This window comes from Dryobates pubescens, chromosome Z, assembly GCF_014839835.1.
Source record: "Dryobates pubescens isolate bDryPub1 chromosome Z, bDryPub1.pri, whole genome shotgun sequence".
In the NCBI taxonomy this organism is placed as follows: domain Eukaryota; kingdom Metazoa; phylum Chordata; class Aves; order Piciformes; family Picidae; genus Dryobates; species Dryobates pubescens.
The window spans coordinates 130,188,842-130,202,428 of NC_071657.1; the positions used below are offsets into that span (position 1 = coordinate 130,188,842).

Here is a 13,587-nt window from a genome sequence, read left to right on the forward strand (position 1 = left end):
TAGGAATCTGAAATTTGTGCAACTGATGTCTTTGTATTCTGAATTTTCTCCTGGAATCTATGTTCTGAAGGAACAAGCATGTGGAATTTTTTTCTTTGGTACATTAAAGATTAAACCCAAACCCCAACCTATAATGAAATGTAAATGCAGCTTCACTATTTCATTTTACCCACACTCCACTGCTTCTTGTGCCTCCTTCATTTTGCCTCTCCATAAACAAGGTTTTGATTATAGAAAGCTCCTTCCCACAAATCTACACTTCTGTTTTATGTTGATGTTCAGACTCTAAAGGCAAAGTACTTATTAAAGATCTATCTAATGGCAGATATTGTGAAAATACTGTTGTCTAACATAATACAATATGGAAACAAGTAAGTCTATCATTTACATTAGCTTGCATCTTTCCTGATAATATTGAAAAGACATTTTGCCTACCTGTTTGGCATACTTTCAGTAATTTCTAACTGCTGATACAAGAAAGTGTTCATAACATCTTACTCTTTGGAAGATTATCATGCTTAAACTTCAGCTTTGTTTTGTCTCTTGTGACCTTTTTAGAATGTTTCAGCTGACATGGTTGAACTAAGAAGTCCTAGAACTCTAGAACAGAGAAGTGGGACTTTGCTATATAAAACTAGCTGAGGACCACTGGAGAATCTGAACTTCTTACTGAACTTCACTAGGTAGTTAACATAGTCTAAAGTACTTCATCAGAATTTGAAGCTTCAGCTCAATGTACCTCAATGTGTGCAGCCCAGAAAGCCAACCTTGGCTTGGGCTGCATCAAGAGAAGTGTGGCCAGCAGGTTGAGGGAGGTGATTTTCCCCCTCTACACCACTCTCATGAAGACCCCACCTGGAGTACAGCATCCAGTTCTAGAACCCCTATTGCAAGAAAGATATAGACATGCTGGAATGTGTCCAGAGAAGGGCCACAAGGATGATCAGAGGGCTGGAGCTCCTCTCCTATGACAATAGATTGAGAGAGCTGGGATTGTTCAGTCTGGAGAAGAGGAGGGTCCAAGGAGACCTTTTTGTGTCCTTCCAGTATCTGAATGGGGCCTACAAGAAAGCTGGGAAGGGACTTTTTAGGATGCCTGGCAGTGATAGGATTAGGGAAAATGGGTCCAAGCTAGAGGAGGGAAGATTCAGATTAGACATTAGGATGAAATTCTTTACCATGAGGGTGGTGAGACACTGGAACAGGTTGCCCAGGGAGGTGGTGTAAGCCCCATCCCTGGATTTTAAGGCCAGGCTGGCTGTGGCTCTGGGCAACCTAATCCAGTGGAAAGTGTCCCTGCCCATGGCAGAGGGGGTTGGAACTAAATGATCCTTGAGGTCCCTTCCAACCCTGACAGTGATGTGATTCTGTGGAAAAAAAGTCCAGCTGAAACACTTTAAATGTTGAAAATCCATCTGAAAACATTAGGTGGATTTAAAAAAATGAAATGTATCTCTTTTTAAAAAGAATGCTATTTTCTGAGTTAGTGTGTTCAAAACATTCCTGTGCTCTTGAAATTTGAGATGAGTGTGTGTGTGTGTTTTCTCTTTGTTTTGCTTTTCAAGAGAGTCCTTAATACGGACTGCATTCCAGTGTCTTCAGTTGGTTGTGACAGACTTTCTTCCAACAATGCCATGTACTTGTCTACAGATAGTTGTTGAAGTTGCAGGAAGCTTTGGACTTCACAATCAAGAGCTAAATATTAGCTTAACTTCAATTGGTTTGTTGGTGAGTTTCATATTAACCTACAGTGATGCTGCTTCTGCCTTTCATGTTCTTTTGTTTAATGAAAATTAATATGTAGTCAGTTTTGCAAAGGAAAGCCAAAACCTGGGTTGTTTTTCTTGCTGAACTTCCATGCTATCATTAGGAATAGTATACAGATTGAGTGAGCACAGTTTTTCTTTAGTCAGCATGACTCCAAGGTTAGTTAAATAAATAGTATTGTATTGTAACCATGTTCATCAGTGTCCTAATGCTTTCTTTCCCTTTCTAGTACTTCATGGATAGCTGGGGCCTAAAAGCTGAGGCTAAGAAAAGTACTTTCTGTACCTTGCAGTGTTTATGTGCTGCTCTTACTCCAGCAGTGTAGGGAAATGCTATCTTGATGTACTTTGCAAAATGCTTTTAAATGTGAAAATCAGAAACACTTTATTTTGTGACCATTAAAAGCACTCTATCATTTTAATGGGTACAACAGCATATGTTTTCTTTATTTTGTAGTGGAATATTTCAGATTATTTCTTCCAAAGAGGGGAAATAATTGAAAAGGACTTAAACAAAGAAGAAGCAGTGTTGCAGAAACAGGCAGAAGAAAAGGGAGTAGTGCTTAATAGACCTTTTCATCCTGCACCACCATTTGACTGTCTTTGGTTATGCCTGTATGCCAAACTTGGAGAACTGTGTGTGGATCCCCGGCCTGCAGTTAGAAAGAGTGCAGGGCAGACTTTGTTTTCTACTATTGGTGCTCATGGAACTTTATTGCAGCATTCAACATGGCACACAGTAATATGGAAGGTATGATGTGTGAGCTTCCACTTAAGGTTTTTAAAATTGCATTCACATTGTAATAACCATTGATGTGCTATTTGAATATCAATTAACTAGATTGCTAAGACATTTTAAAGGTAACTCATGTTGTGACAGAAATCGAATTTCTTGGGGTTTGGGGATATTCTTTTACAATTCTCTGGCCTTTAAAGCCTCTTATGAACTGTAGTTTTTGTATCTTGATCGCTTCTTTATTAACTCAGGAGTTGGATTAAAAGGCTGTTCCCTTTCTTACAAGGACGAACAACTCATTTCCTTGTGCAAAAACACAGATGTTTGAGGGTCATGAGATTTGACTGATTTGATATTAGGCTGAGTTTACTTGGCACTCTATGGCCTCTCTTCTTTGAAGGATGTATCAAATGCCCTCTTCTAGATAACAGTCATGTTGGTTGTGCTTTATGGAAAAAATCAGGCTGTAGTTGGGTCTGTCTGTTATACCCGATGAAGTATCCAAGTGCAATCACTCTACCCTTGTACTGCAAATGCTGATGTTAGTGGTTTCTAACCCTTCTCAAGGGAACATTTGTTGGCTGATTCTTACTCTTAGCTGTTGCAGAGACTGTTTGAAATAAGGGGGTTCTCAAGGGGACACAGTGACAGAAAGGATGATGGAAGAATTACTGAGTTTTGTTGTTTCACTGTGAATACAACTAAGTTATCTGAAAAGTTCCTTTCTCCCCCCCTTTTTTGTGACAATTTCAGGTTTTATTTCACCTCTTGGATAGGGTTCGGGAATCTTCCACCACAGCTGACAAAGAGAAGATTGAATCAGGAGGAGGCAACATTCTTATCCATCATTCAAGGGACACAGCTGAGAAGCAGTGGGCTGAGACATGGGTGTTGACACTGGCTGGAGTTGCAAGAATATTTAACACAAGGAGATACTTACTGCAGCCTTTAGGTAATTATGGTTTAAACCTATTGAAGGATGCAATAATAAACGTTATACTTTCGTGTATTTTTCAAGGTAAAGTACTGAAAGAATCTTAATCTTAGCTCAAACATGTGTGTCTTACCTCAAATATGATTGAAATTCTGGAGTTTTTAATTCATACTCCTTAAAGCCAAAAATTGTAAGTACCAATTTTGCCTTCCATACCACTGTGCTTTAGATTAAATCTCACTAACCAGAATTTTGGGTGACAAAGAGCTTTAGTTTATAGCAGCCTGATAACAACAGGAATTATTCTGTTCTTTTGGTTGCCAAAACATATGTTTCCTCACGTCTTTCTAAGGCTATACACTTGCCTGGAACTGTTCTGTAGCATCAGTGTGTTGAGTTTAACAGTGCACTTAACAAAGTAAAGAGAACTCGCTTGTGAAGTCAGCGAAGTATTGAATGTTTGCATTGTTCAGTTGTATGTAATCAGATTTTACACTATCATGGTAAATTATCATAGTATCAGTTAGAGTTGGAAGGGACCACAAGGATCATCTAGTTCCAACCCCCCTGCCATGGGCAGGGACACCTGTAAGGAGAAAGTGAAAAGTAAATGAGGAATGTATAGCTTGCAAAGGAAGCTCCCCATTACACTAATAAACCTTCACCATCCCCTAGTATGCAATTAATGTAGCTAACAAAAAATAGGTTGCATGTTATTTAATTTTTGGTTGTTTGTGATACAGAATCAATGTATTAATGGCTACTAAGAGTATTTGACAGAATCTGTCATTTGCAGAAATGTAGTAGATTTCAAACTATATTAAACTTGAGTTAAAACTGAATAATAAATGGCAAGATTACAGGGCTGTTTTAATTATTCAAACTCTGTAATTAGTAACATAGAAGATTGAAGTTTAAGGCTAAATTTAATGAAAAACTCAAGCTCCAAAAATGACATCTTGCTCCACAGTGCAATTATCAGATCATTTTAAAATCAGCTCTCTCCAAATGACCTGCATGATTATGGATTTGAACCTTAACTCCTCATGCACGCTTAACACTTTTTGAAATCAACAGGCATCTGGGATGTATAAGAAAAGTATTTGTTTCACTATCCTGAATGAAAAAAAAAAGGAAAGGTATTCTTCTAGTATGAGATGTGGTATGTGGCTGCCTTTGGGTTTTTTTTGCTAACAAATTCGACATAGATCTGTTGTTTCGCTCTCTGTATTTGTGTGTTTCTCAGTCACATTCTTTCTGATTATTGCTGAACTGATATGTTCAGAAAAGTCATTCAAGCCATTGCCTAACCTCATGAAATTTCTCTGTGTTACCAAGTACATGAACAGCCTTTTAGTGACAGTGTGGGTGGGAAGGGGAACACAAAGCCACTTCTGAGTTGATTTTATTTCCCCCTCTTCCCCCCACCCCCTTCTTGTGTTTTTAAAATAGGAGACTTTTCCCAAGCCTGGGATGTTCTTCTTGATCACATCCAATCAGCAGCACTCAGCAAAAATAATGAAGTTTCCTTGGCTGCACTAAAAAGCTTCCAGGAGATCTTACAGATTGTTTCTCCTGCCCGAGACTTGGAGAAGCCTGATACGCCACCTGCTATCAATGTTTCAGTACCTGTGGTCGTAGGTACAACAACTGCCACTAGCCTTGGCAGATCATTCATGAGAACTGACTCCATAGGAGAAAGAATAGGAAGATACAATGGAGCTGAACCACCTGTAGTAACGGATGAAATTGAAGATTTGAACCTGTGGTGGGCAGCCTGGAACAGCTGGTATAGGATTGGTTCAGAAAGTACAAGGCCTCCACTTACTTGTGATAAATTGACTTTCATTCCCAGCCAGCCTTTTCTTACAGCTTTAATTCAAATATTCCCAGCTCTTTACCAACACATCAAAACTGGTTTCAGCATGGATGATCTCCAAAAGCTGGGTGTCATTTTGCATGGCGCTGTTTCAGTTCCAATCAGTTCTGATGCTTCCCCTTTTATCCTTCCATCTTACACTGAAGCAGTTTTGACAAGTTTACAGGAAGCGGTGCTTACAGCTTTAGATGTTTTACAAAAGGTAAAAATGTGACTTCAGATGTGTGGTGAAAGGTGAACTGCACTGTGTCTTAATGCTTTTCAGAACTGTAGTGTGATGACTTAACTGAAAAAATCATGTTTAGAATTGCACAGTGTACTGAACTAGAACAATCAGAACTCCATTCCTGGTGCAGCCCAGGTGCTCTGCGTTGAAAGGAATGGTGGAATCTTTATGAAATGCACTTTGCCTTGATTGCAGAAACACCTTCAGTGTAGTGCTGTGTAGCTATTTACTTGTCTGTCTGATGTTAAAGTATCTTACTGTTATGAAAGTTTGCAGATGGAGTTGGAGAAATGGTCCCACAAACAGTATTCCTTTATGTTGCCCCAGGTAGTGCCATAAACAAAGTCTAACAGAATAGTAAGTATGAGAACTCTGAGTTCTTGCAAAACAGCAAATATAAAAAATTCTCTGGAAGGCCAGCTACTTTCTTGCCTTTCGTTAATCATCAGTAGTTTGAGGAAAATGCTGGACCTCTTAAGAAAGTCTTGCTGTAGAACTCATCCTCAGAGTGCACCCTTCATGCAAGTGAACCTGTGAACAAATTAGGATGCCCCTTTTCTGGATAGTGAAAAAAAAAGATAAGAAAAAAGATTCTTTTTTTTCCTGCTGTTCTAAAGTATCATGGAGTTGCAAAAGAATGAGATTGTGCATTTGTGTTAAGCACTGCTAAAAAAAACAAAGGGACAACCCCTCAAAAAAACCTACTCGAGAAATGTCAGAATTAAAACTCTCATTGTGATCTGACTTAGAATAGAATAGAATTAACCAGGTTGGAAAAGACCTTTGAGATCATCAAATCCAACCCATGACCCAACACCATCTACAACTACCTGAAGGGAGGTTGTAGACAGACGGATGTTGGTCTCTTCTCCCAGGCGGCCAGTACCAGGACAAGAGGACACAGTCTCAGGCTGTGCCAGGGGAGGTTCAGGCTAGATGTTAGGAAAAAGTTCTATACAGAAAGAGTGATTGCCCATTGGAATGGGCTGCCTGGGGAGGTGGTGGAGTCGCCATCATTGGAGGTTTTCAGGAGAAGACTTGATGGGGTGCTTGGTGCCGTGGGCTAGTTGTTTAGGTGGTGTTGGATTGGTTGATGGGTTGGACGTGATGATCTTGAAGGTCTCTTCCAACCTGGTTTATTCTATGTATGTATGTATGTATTCTAATCAATGAAACCATGGCTCCAAGTGCCTCATCCAGTGTCCTCCTAAACACCTCCAGTGATGGTGACTCCACCACCTCCCCGGGCAGCCCATTCCAATGGCAAATCACTCTCTCTGTGAAGAACTTCTTCCTAACATCCAGCCTAAACCTCCCCTGGCACAGCTTGAGACTGTGTCCTCTTGTTCTGGTGCTGGTTCCCTGGGAGAAGAGACCAACTCCCACCTGGCTACAACCTTCCTTGAGGTTGTAGGACTTCATGCCCTTTGGGCTTTCGTGTTATGACTACTTGGTCATACCTTCCTGCCCTTAACAGGATCCTGCCCCATTTAGCTCACAGAACATATGGTACCTGCTAAATAAGCAGTAGTTCAGTATCTTCTTTTTGCTTTGTGTGGGTTGACTTATACTTACGTAAACCCCACAAGTAAGGGAGAATCATTGTCTTGTCATTCCTTTAGTTTATATTCATGAATGACTTTTCAGAACAGAGGTTTAAGATTTGAAGTTGGTATTAAATCTCAAGTTTGTATGTGGAGATATAAATAGCATGAAGTTGTAATACCAGTCTACTAAGCCCTGCCCAAGTCTGTGTTCTGCCCTTTACAAAAGTGCATGGGTTTTTTATACTCTTGTTCTGGTCAAGATGTTAAACTGCAGAGTGCTTTACAGCAGAAATTTCTGAAGCTAAAGTGCCCAGGGAGGTGGTGGAGTCACCATCATTGGAGGTGTTTAGGAGGAGACTTGATGGGGTGCTTGGTTGCATGGTTCAGTTGATTAGATGGTGTTGGATGATGGGTTGGACGTGATGATCTTGAAGGTCTCTTCCAACCTGGTCTATTCTATTCTATTCTACTCTGACAATTTTTATAACAAACAGTGATCTGTAGGGTATTTTAAGTTTTGTGTTTTATTGGTGCCTATTACCTCTTAATTTATAAATATTTCTTTGCTTAGGTATGTAAATCAGTGCACTTAATGTAGTAAAGTACTACTCTGCTTTGTATGCAGCTCTTTAAGATGCTTTAACATCCTTCTTCACAGACTTTGGTAGGCTGGTTTTGAGTTAGTTACCTGGTGTCCATCTGAAGAATAAAAGTGATTCCAGTTAGATGAATTTTCAAAACTAAATGACCCAGTAGACTGGGTAGAAAATGCTTCTATTTGTGAAATAAAATTTTCACTTGAGTTTCATAAAATGTGGTGAGTAAAAATCTACTCATGCACTGCTGTTGTTCACCAGCATAGAAAAAGTAGCATCTGAAATTATTTTCCACTAATCCTGAAAGGAATAATAACAAAAATTAAAATGTGTATTAGGAGGGGTATGGTTAGTAGGTCAAGAGAGGTTCTCCTCCCCCTCTGCACTGTCCTGGTGAGGCCACATCTGGAATATTGTGTGCAGTTCTGGGCCCCTCAGTTCAAGAAGTACCTCAGGGAACTGCTTGAGCTGGGTATGTTTAGTTTGGAGAGGAGGAGACTGAGGGGTGACCTCATTAATGTTTGTAAATACATAAAGGGTGAGTGGCAAGAGGATGGAGTCAGGCTCTGCTCAGTGATGCCCAGTGACAGGACAAGGGGCAGTGTTTGGAAGTTGAGGCATAGGAAGTTCCATGGAAACATGGGGATATTTTTTTCCCCTCTGAGGGTGCTGGAACAATGGAACTGACTGCCCAGGGGGGTTGTGGAGTCTCCCTCTGGAAAATTAAAGACCCACCTGGATGCATTCCTGTGAATGCTCTAGGTGATCCTGCTCTGGCAGGGGGGTTGGACTGGATGACCTTTTGAAGTCCCTTCCAGCCCCTAAGATTCTGTGATTATAACAGTGTGGAGTGAATGGCAAATGTATTTTTAAGTTTTGCCATTACAGGTGTTCTGTGGGTAATTTAAGTTGCATCTGTATGAAAGTTGTACAGGGAGTTGTGAATGCTGTTCCTTGTGTTGGTACACAAAATTATTTCCCTGCCTTTTCTAATAGCTATGTAATCTTGCATTAGCCTCTTAAAATTCAGTGCAGTGACTTCAGTGCAGCAGTGTATCAACTGAAACTGTTTTACAGGGTGTTGAATATCTCAGCAATTAACCTCTTACTCTTCTGCCACACAGGGAAGTATCCAGGGTCAAAGCATCTTTTTTGGAGTGAGTAGAGTTTTGAACTTGAGCACCAGAAAAAGAGTATGGCTTTCGAGGAGTGCTGCAGTGTATTCCTGATGTTGATTAAGCCTTTTGAGCATTGGATACACTTTTTGAATAGCATGAAGCTGAGGAAAAGGGAAAGACAGGCTTTCTCCATGATTCATGGAGTGGTCTGCTGCAGGTTGTAGATTGCCTAATGGTACAGGTCTTGGGGTTATCTAGTGGTGACAGTACCTGTAGCCTTTGTTTGCTAGCCTATCATTTGCCGCTGCTCATGACACAGTCCCAGCACAGAGGCTGCAGTCAAACAGCTTTTGGAATCTTAAGTGAGTTCAGCCTTAGCTTGTCTTGGATGGTCTGTGGTTAATGAAAAGGGGATTTGATTTCTCTCCTGAGAAAAATGACAGTATAAGCACAAGAGTCTTTTTGTGCAGCACTAAATAGATAATTTCATGAAGCTTTGAGAGGAGAGACTTTGGGAGGAAAAGCAAGCTGTTTAAAATGTCAGAAAATAATTGGAGTAACTTCAGAGGATCATTGTATGTGACTTTGAAAATAAATGCCCCAAGATTGCCTTAGGATTTATATTCCAACAGCAAATCGTTAGCCTATGACAACACGGTATTTTGTTGACACCTTCCAAATACACCCTTCTGAAATGCTTTCCATTTTAAAGCAAGATTATGAGTTTCAGCTATACCAAAATCCCATTTCTCATTTAATTTATGGTCCTTTCTGTAAGACACAATTTTAATGATGCAGAAAACCTTATATGAATTACTTCTGAGACTTAAAATATTCCTTGAAGTAGGGCTTAAAAAAGATGTGGCTGAGATCAACAGACAGGACATATATAACCCGTTTTGCTGTCATGTCAAAGTAGAGCTTGTAAAGAAACGATAGCTTTTATTGGATGAAATGAGATAGCTGTATTTACTAAACTGTATATGCTCAGGTATCTTGCCACTTAATTTACTTTAACAGAATAAAAAAATCCCTTACTTTTCTTGAACTGTTAGAACTATACAGTGTCTTTTGTACAGCATGACTCTTGCATAGTCTTATGGGAATTTTTCTTTAGGAGCAACTTGTGCTGATGCAAATTTTCCAGTGTGAAAGCTCAAGATGGATATGAAGCCTTTGTGTTTTCTTTTGGTATAGGCTATATGTGTTGGCTCAGAAAGTATGCAGATAATGTACCCTGCAATCTTCGACCAGCTCTTGGCCTTTGTAGAATTCTCCTGCAAGCCTCCACAGTATGGACAGCTGGAAACCAAGCACATTGCAAATGCAAAGTATAATCAGGTAATTAATTGGAAAAACTGCTTGTTTCACTTGGGTGGTGAACCCAGTTCATCTTTGGAGAGAGCTTGTTTAGCAAGATGCATTTATTCTGTCTGTAAAAACTTCACCTCTATGTTGTGTAATGTGTTTGGTTGGGGTACTTTTATGGGGTTTTTCATCTGCTTTTGTTACCTCATTTGGTCTCTTTGAACTCTACTTCGCTTTTATAGTTTGTGTTCCTCTGTGTAGGAAAGATCTTGCTTGGACACCAGATACAGTGAATGTGTCTGAATTTGTCCAGTGGATTCATCTAAAATAACATCTTTGATGTGATAACCAAATTTTCATAGAGAGACACAATAGTTTTCAATGCAGCAAATTCCCTCATGCTGCAGATTTTTGAGTTGCACGTTGAGAAATGGGACTTGTTCGTTGATGCCTTTTATCTGTGTACTCTGCTGTTCACTAAGCATGAGCATCTGATTCAGTGTAATCGAAGAGGTAACTATTATGTTATGTATTAATTCTTCTTATTCTATTTGTCCTGCAACACAATGGACTCACACTAGATACAACTATTTGCACCGGTGAGTTAAATTTCCTTAAAGATCGTTGTACTGTAGTTGTCTTGCCTAGACTGCAACATTCCTCCTACTTAAATGTGCTTTACTTCAATGTAGAGTACATTTTTATACTGAGACTACATTGTATTTGCAGTTTTGTTGCTTGGACCATATTCTTAGCAAACCTTGCATGCATTAAACAGAGTTCAATGCAAACCATGCCTTTTCTGTTCCTTAATTAAGATGTTTTCACATATACCTCAGTAATTTGCTAATTTCTTTTCCTAGGCTGAATGGGTAGCATTGAATTATGTACCATTTGCTGAGAGATCATTGGAAGTTGTTGTGGACTTATACCAGAAGACAGCTTGCCATAAAGCTGTGGTAACAGAGAAAGTTCTTCAGAACATTATTAAGGTAAAACTTTGTCCTGCATGTGCTCTGAATTTAATGAGCTGATGTTGAAAATAATGAGTTTTGTTTTGAGCCAATGCTTCTAAATTCTTTCTGGTAAGCTTAAACCTTAAGCAAACAAACTGTTATTTTATGAAGATGAGTAGCAGGTAGTAATTTCTTTTAAAGCTGCAAGGTTATTGATTAGGCTGTATGTACTGTTCTCTAGCTGGATACTATGATACTATGGATAATGTCAACTTTAGTATGTCAGTGTTAAGACAAAAATTAACAGATTTGCTAGACCACAGAATACTAATATTTCAAAGTTTTATGCACCTTGATGTGACAGGCAGAGCTTAGTAAATAGAGCTCCAAAGACCAGTTTCTTCAGACTGGCACATATACTTTGGGAATGTGTGCCCTACCTATTACTTTTGAATTGCTTTAAGTGATTTTGTGTGTCACTAGTGTCACTAATGTCACATGAAGTGTTACAGGAGCACAAATGTGCCTTGAAGATGAAATTGCCAAACTCTAAACTTTTTTTTTGGATGGGATTAGTATGGGGGAAAAAATGTATGTGACCTAGGTTTGTTTTGTAATGACTTGACTGACATCAAGTTGTTCAGCAGTAGCCAAAACACGAGTGTGTTATCAGCTATAGCACTGCAAAACACAGCACTAGAAAGATGCTTTGAGGAGAATCAACTCCAACTCAGCTAAACCCAATACACCAGTTCAGCTTTTGCATAGTAGGAAAATTTTATATTTAGTGGAGATTTTGGGGTTTGGTTTGTTGTTGTTGTTTGTTTTTTTTACTGTGAAAACACTGGAGATAGCTTTGTGGGAATGGGAGCAGATTCTCCAGAATGCGCTGATGAGAACAAACTGCCTGCAACCTGTTACATATTAGGAAAGTCTGTTTGTGAGACTTGGCAGAAGTGGTAGATAGCAATACAGAAAAAAAAATAGTGTGTGGTTTCACAGTCTATTTAGTAATGGATCAACTCCAGCTTCTCACCTTGTACTTAGCAATCAGACCTGTGCTTTAGCCAGGTGATATATGGTAAATCATCTTTAGAAGACCATCTCATACACCATTAGAAAATGTAGGGATGTGTACACTGCTCTATGAGAGTGTCTGCCAAGATCTTCACAGGATGTTAGGGGTTGGAAAGGACCTCTGCAGATCTTCGAGTCCAACCCCCCTGCCAGAGGAGGACCTTAGAATCTAGCACAGCTTGCACAGGTGTGCATCCAGACAGGTCTTGAAAGTCTTCAGAGAAAGAGACTCCACAACCTCTCTGGGCAGCCTGTTCCAGTGCTCTGTGACCCTTACAGTAAAGAATTTTTTTCCTCATGTTGAAGTGGAAGTTCCTGTGCTGTAGTTTACATCCATTGCCCCGGTCCTGTCACAGGGCGCAAGTGAGAAGCTGTCCCTTCCTTCCTGACACCCAGCCCTCGATATTTATATATATGTTATACAGTTAAAATAAAAAAAAAGGGCACATACAAAATATATACATATACACCCACACACATATGAAAAAATACTGGTTTTATATCTTCTGCTGAAACCTGTTGTATTGTTAGATTTTTCTAAACAAGTGTAAATTTTGGGGGGTTTTTCTTCATTTTTTGCAGACACTAGGAATACCTCTTAGCTTGAAATATTCCTGTCCCTCTGAAAGCACATGGAAGCTGGCTGTTTCTTCTCTTCTCAAAGTTCTCTCTATTGGGCTACCTGTTGCAAGGCAGCATGCATCTTCTGGAAAATTTGACAGTATGTGGCCAGAGCTAGCGAATACTTTTGAAGACTTTTTATTCACCAAAAGGTAAACACAATCTCTTTCCTTTGTTGTTTCCTCCCCACCCTCACCCCCCCCAAATTGGAAAGTATTTGCAGGTAATTTGTTCACTAAATGTGTCAGTAGAATACAGTACAAACAACCTTAGCTTTAGAGATGGATTTAATATGGAAATAATCATCTTGTTTTTTGGTAATGAATGAAGGAACAAGGTAACCAGTTTGTCTGCTTCAGGAAAGTGTAACTTCAGACAGTACTAGAAAAAACTTCATCCAAAAGTTGAAATGATAGAGCAAGAAAGAGCTCAGCTGACCTTTGAACACAAGGCGTAAGGCCGAGCTATTCTGTATGGGCTCCCAAGGATGTTTACTATAGATTTGATAAAGAGTTATTGATGCATATTTGTTTTTTAACCTTTCCCACCCCCCTTTGAACAGAACTGCAACAATTTATTTGTATTTTAAGGTGAACATCATTTACTGTATGCATTTCTCCCAAGTTCCATCTTGTAATATTCCACTTTCTGTGAATTTTGGAAGGCTACTTCTTACTTTGTTCACTTAAGAAGCCCGTAATTACTTTGCATTTGTTTCTGCCCAAGATAAACTGATTGGACCTTAATAATTAACCATGCTTTATTTATAATACTTTGTGAAAAGTGTGGCTAAACAGTTGGATTTATAACTAGGCAGACAAGG

The 13,587-nt window shown here is 39.4% G+C and overlaps 1 protein-coding gene across 2 annotated transcripts in view; it reads left to right on the forward strand.

Annotated features, from left to right (window-relative positions):
• Positions 1–13,587, forward strand: part of MON2 (MON2 homolog, regulator of endosome-to-Golgi trafficking) — a 77,825-nt gene that overhangs the window by 49,385 nt on the left and 14,853 nt on the right. The window contains exons 23-30 of one of the 2 annotated variants that reach the window (XM_054178299.1): positions 1,566–1,728; positions 2,224–2,517; positions 3,256–3,454; positions 4,889–5,517; positions 10,000–10,143; positions 10,692–10,709; positions 10,974–11,102; positions 12,726–12,916. In XM_054178299.1, the coding sequence (XP_054034274.1) occupies positions 1,566–1,728; positions 2,224–2,517; positions 3,256–3,454; positions 4,889–5,517; positions 10,000–10,143; positions 10,692–10,709; positions 10,974–11,102; positions 12,726–12,916 (1,767 nt within the window). The remainder of the gene's footprint in view (positions 1–1,565; positions 1,729–2,223; positions 2,518–3,255; positions 3,455–4,888; positions 5,518–9,999; positions 10,144–10,691; positions 10,710–10,973; positions 11,103–12,725; positions 12,917–13,587) is intronic. The other variant, XM_054178300.1, reaches the window with a different exon arrangement.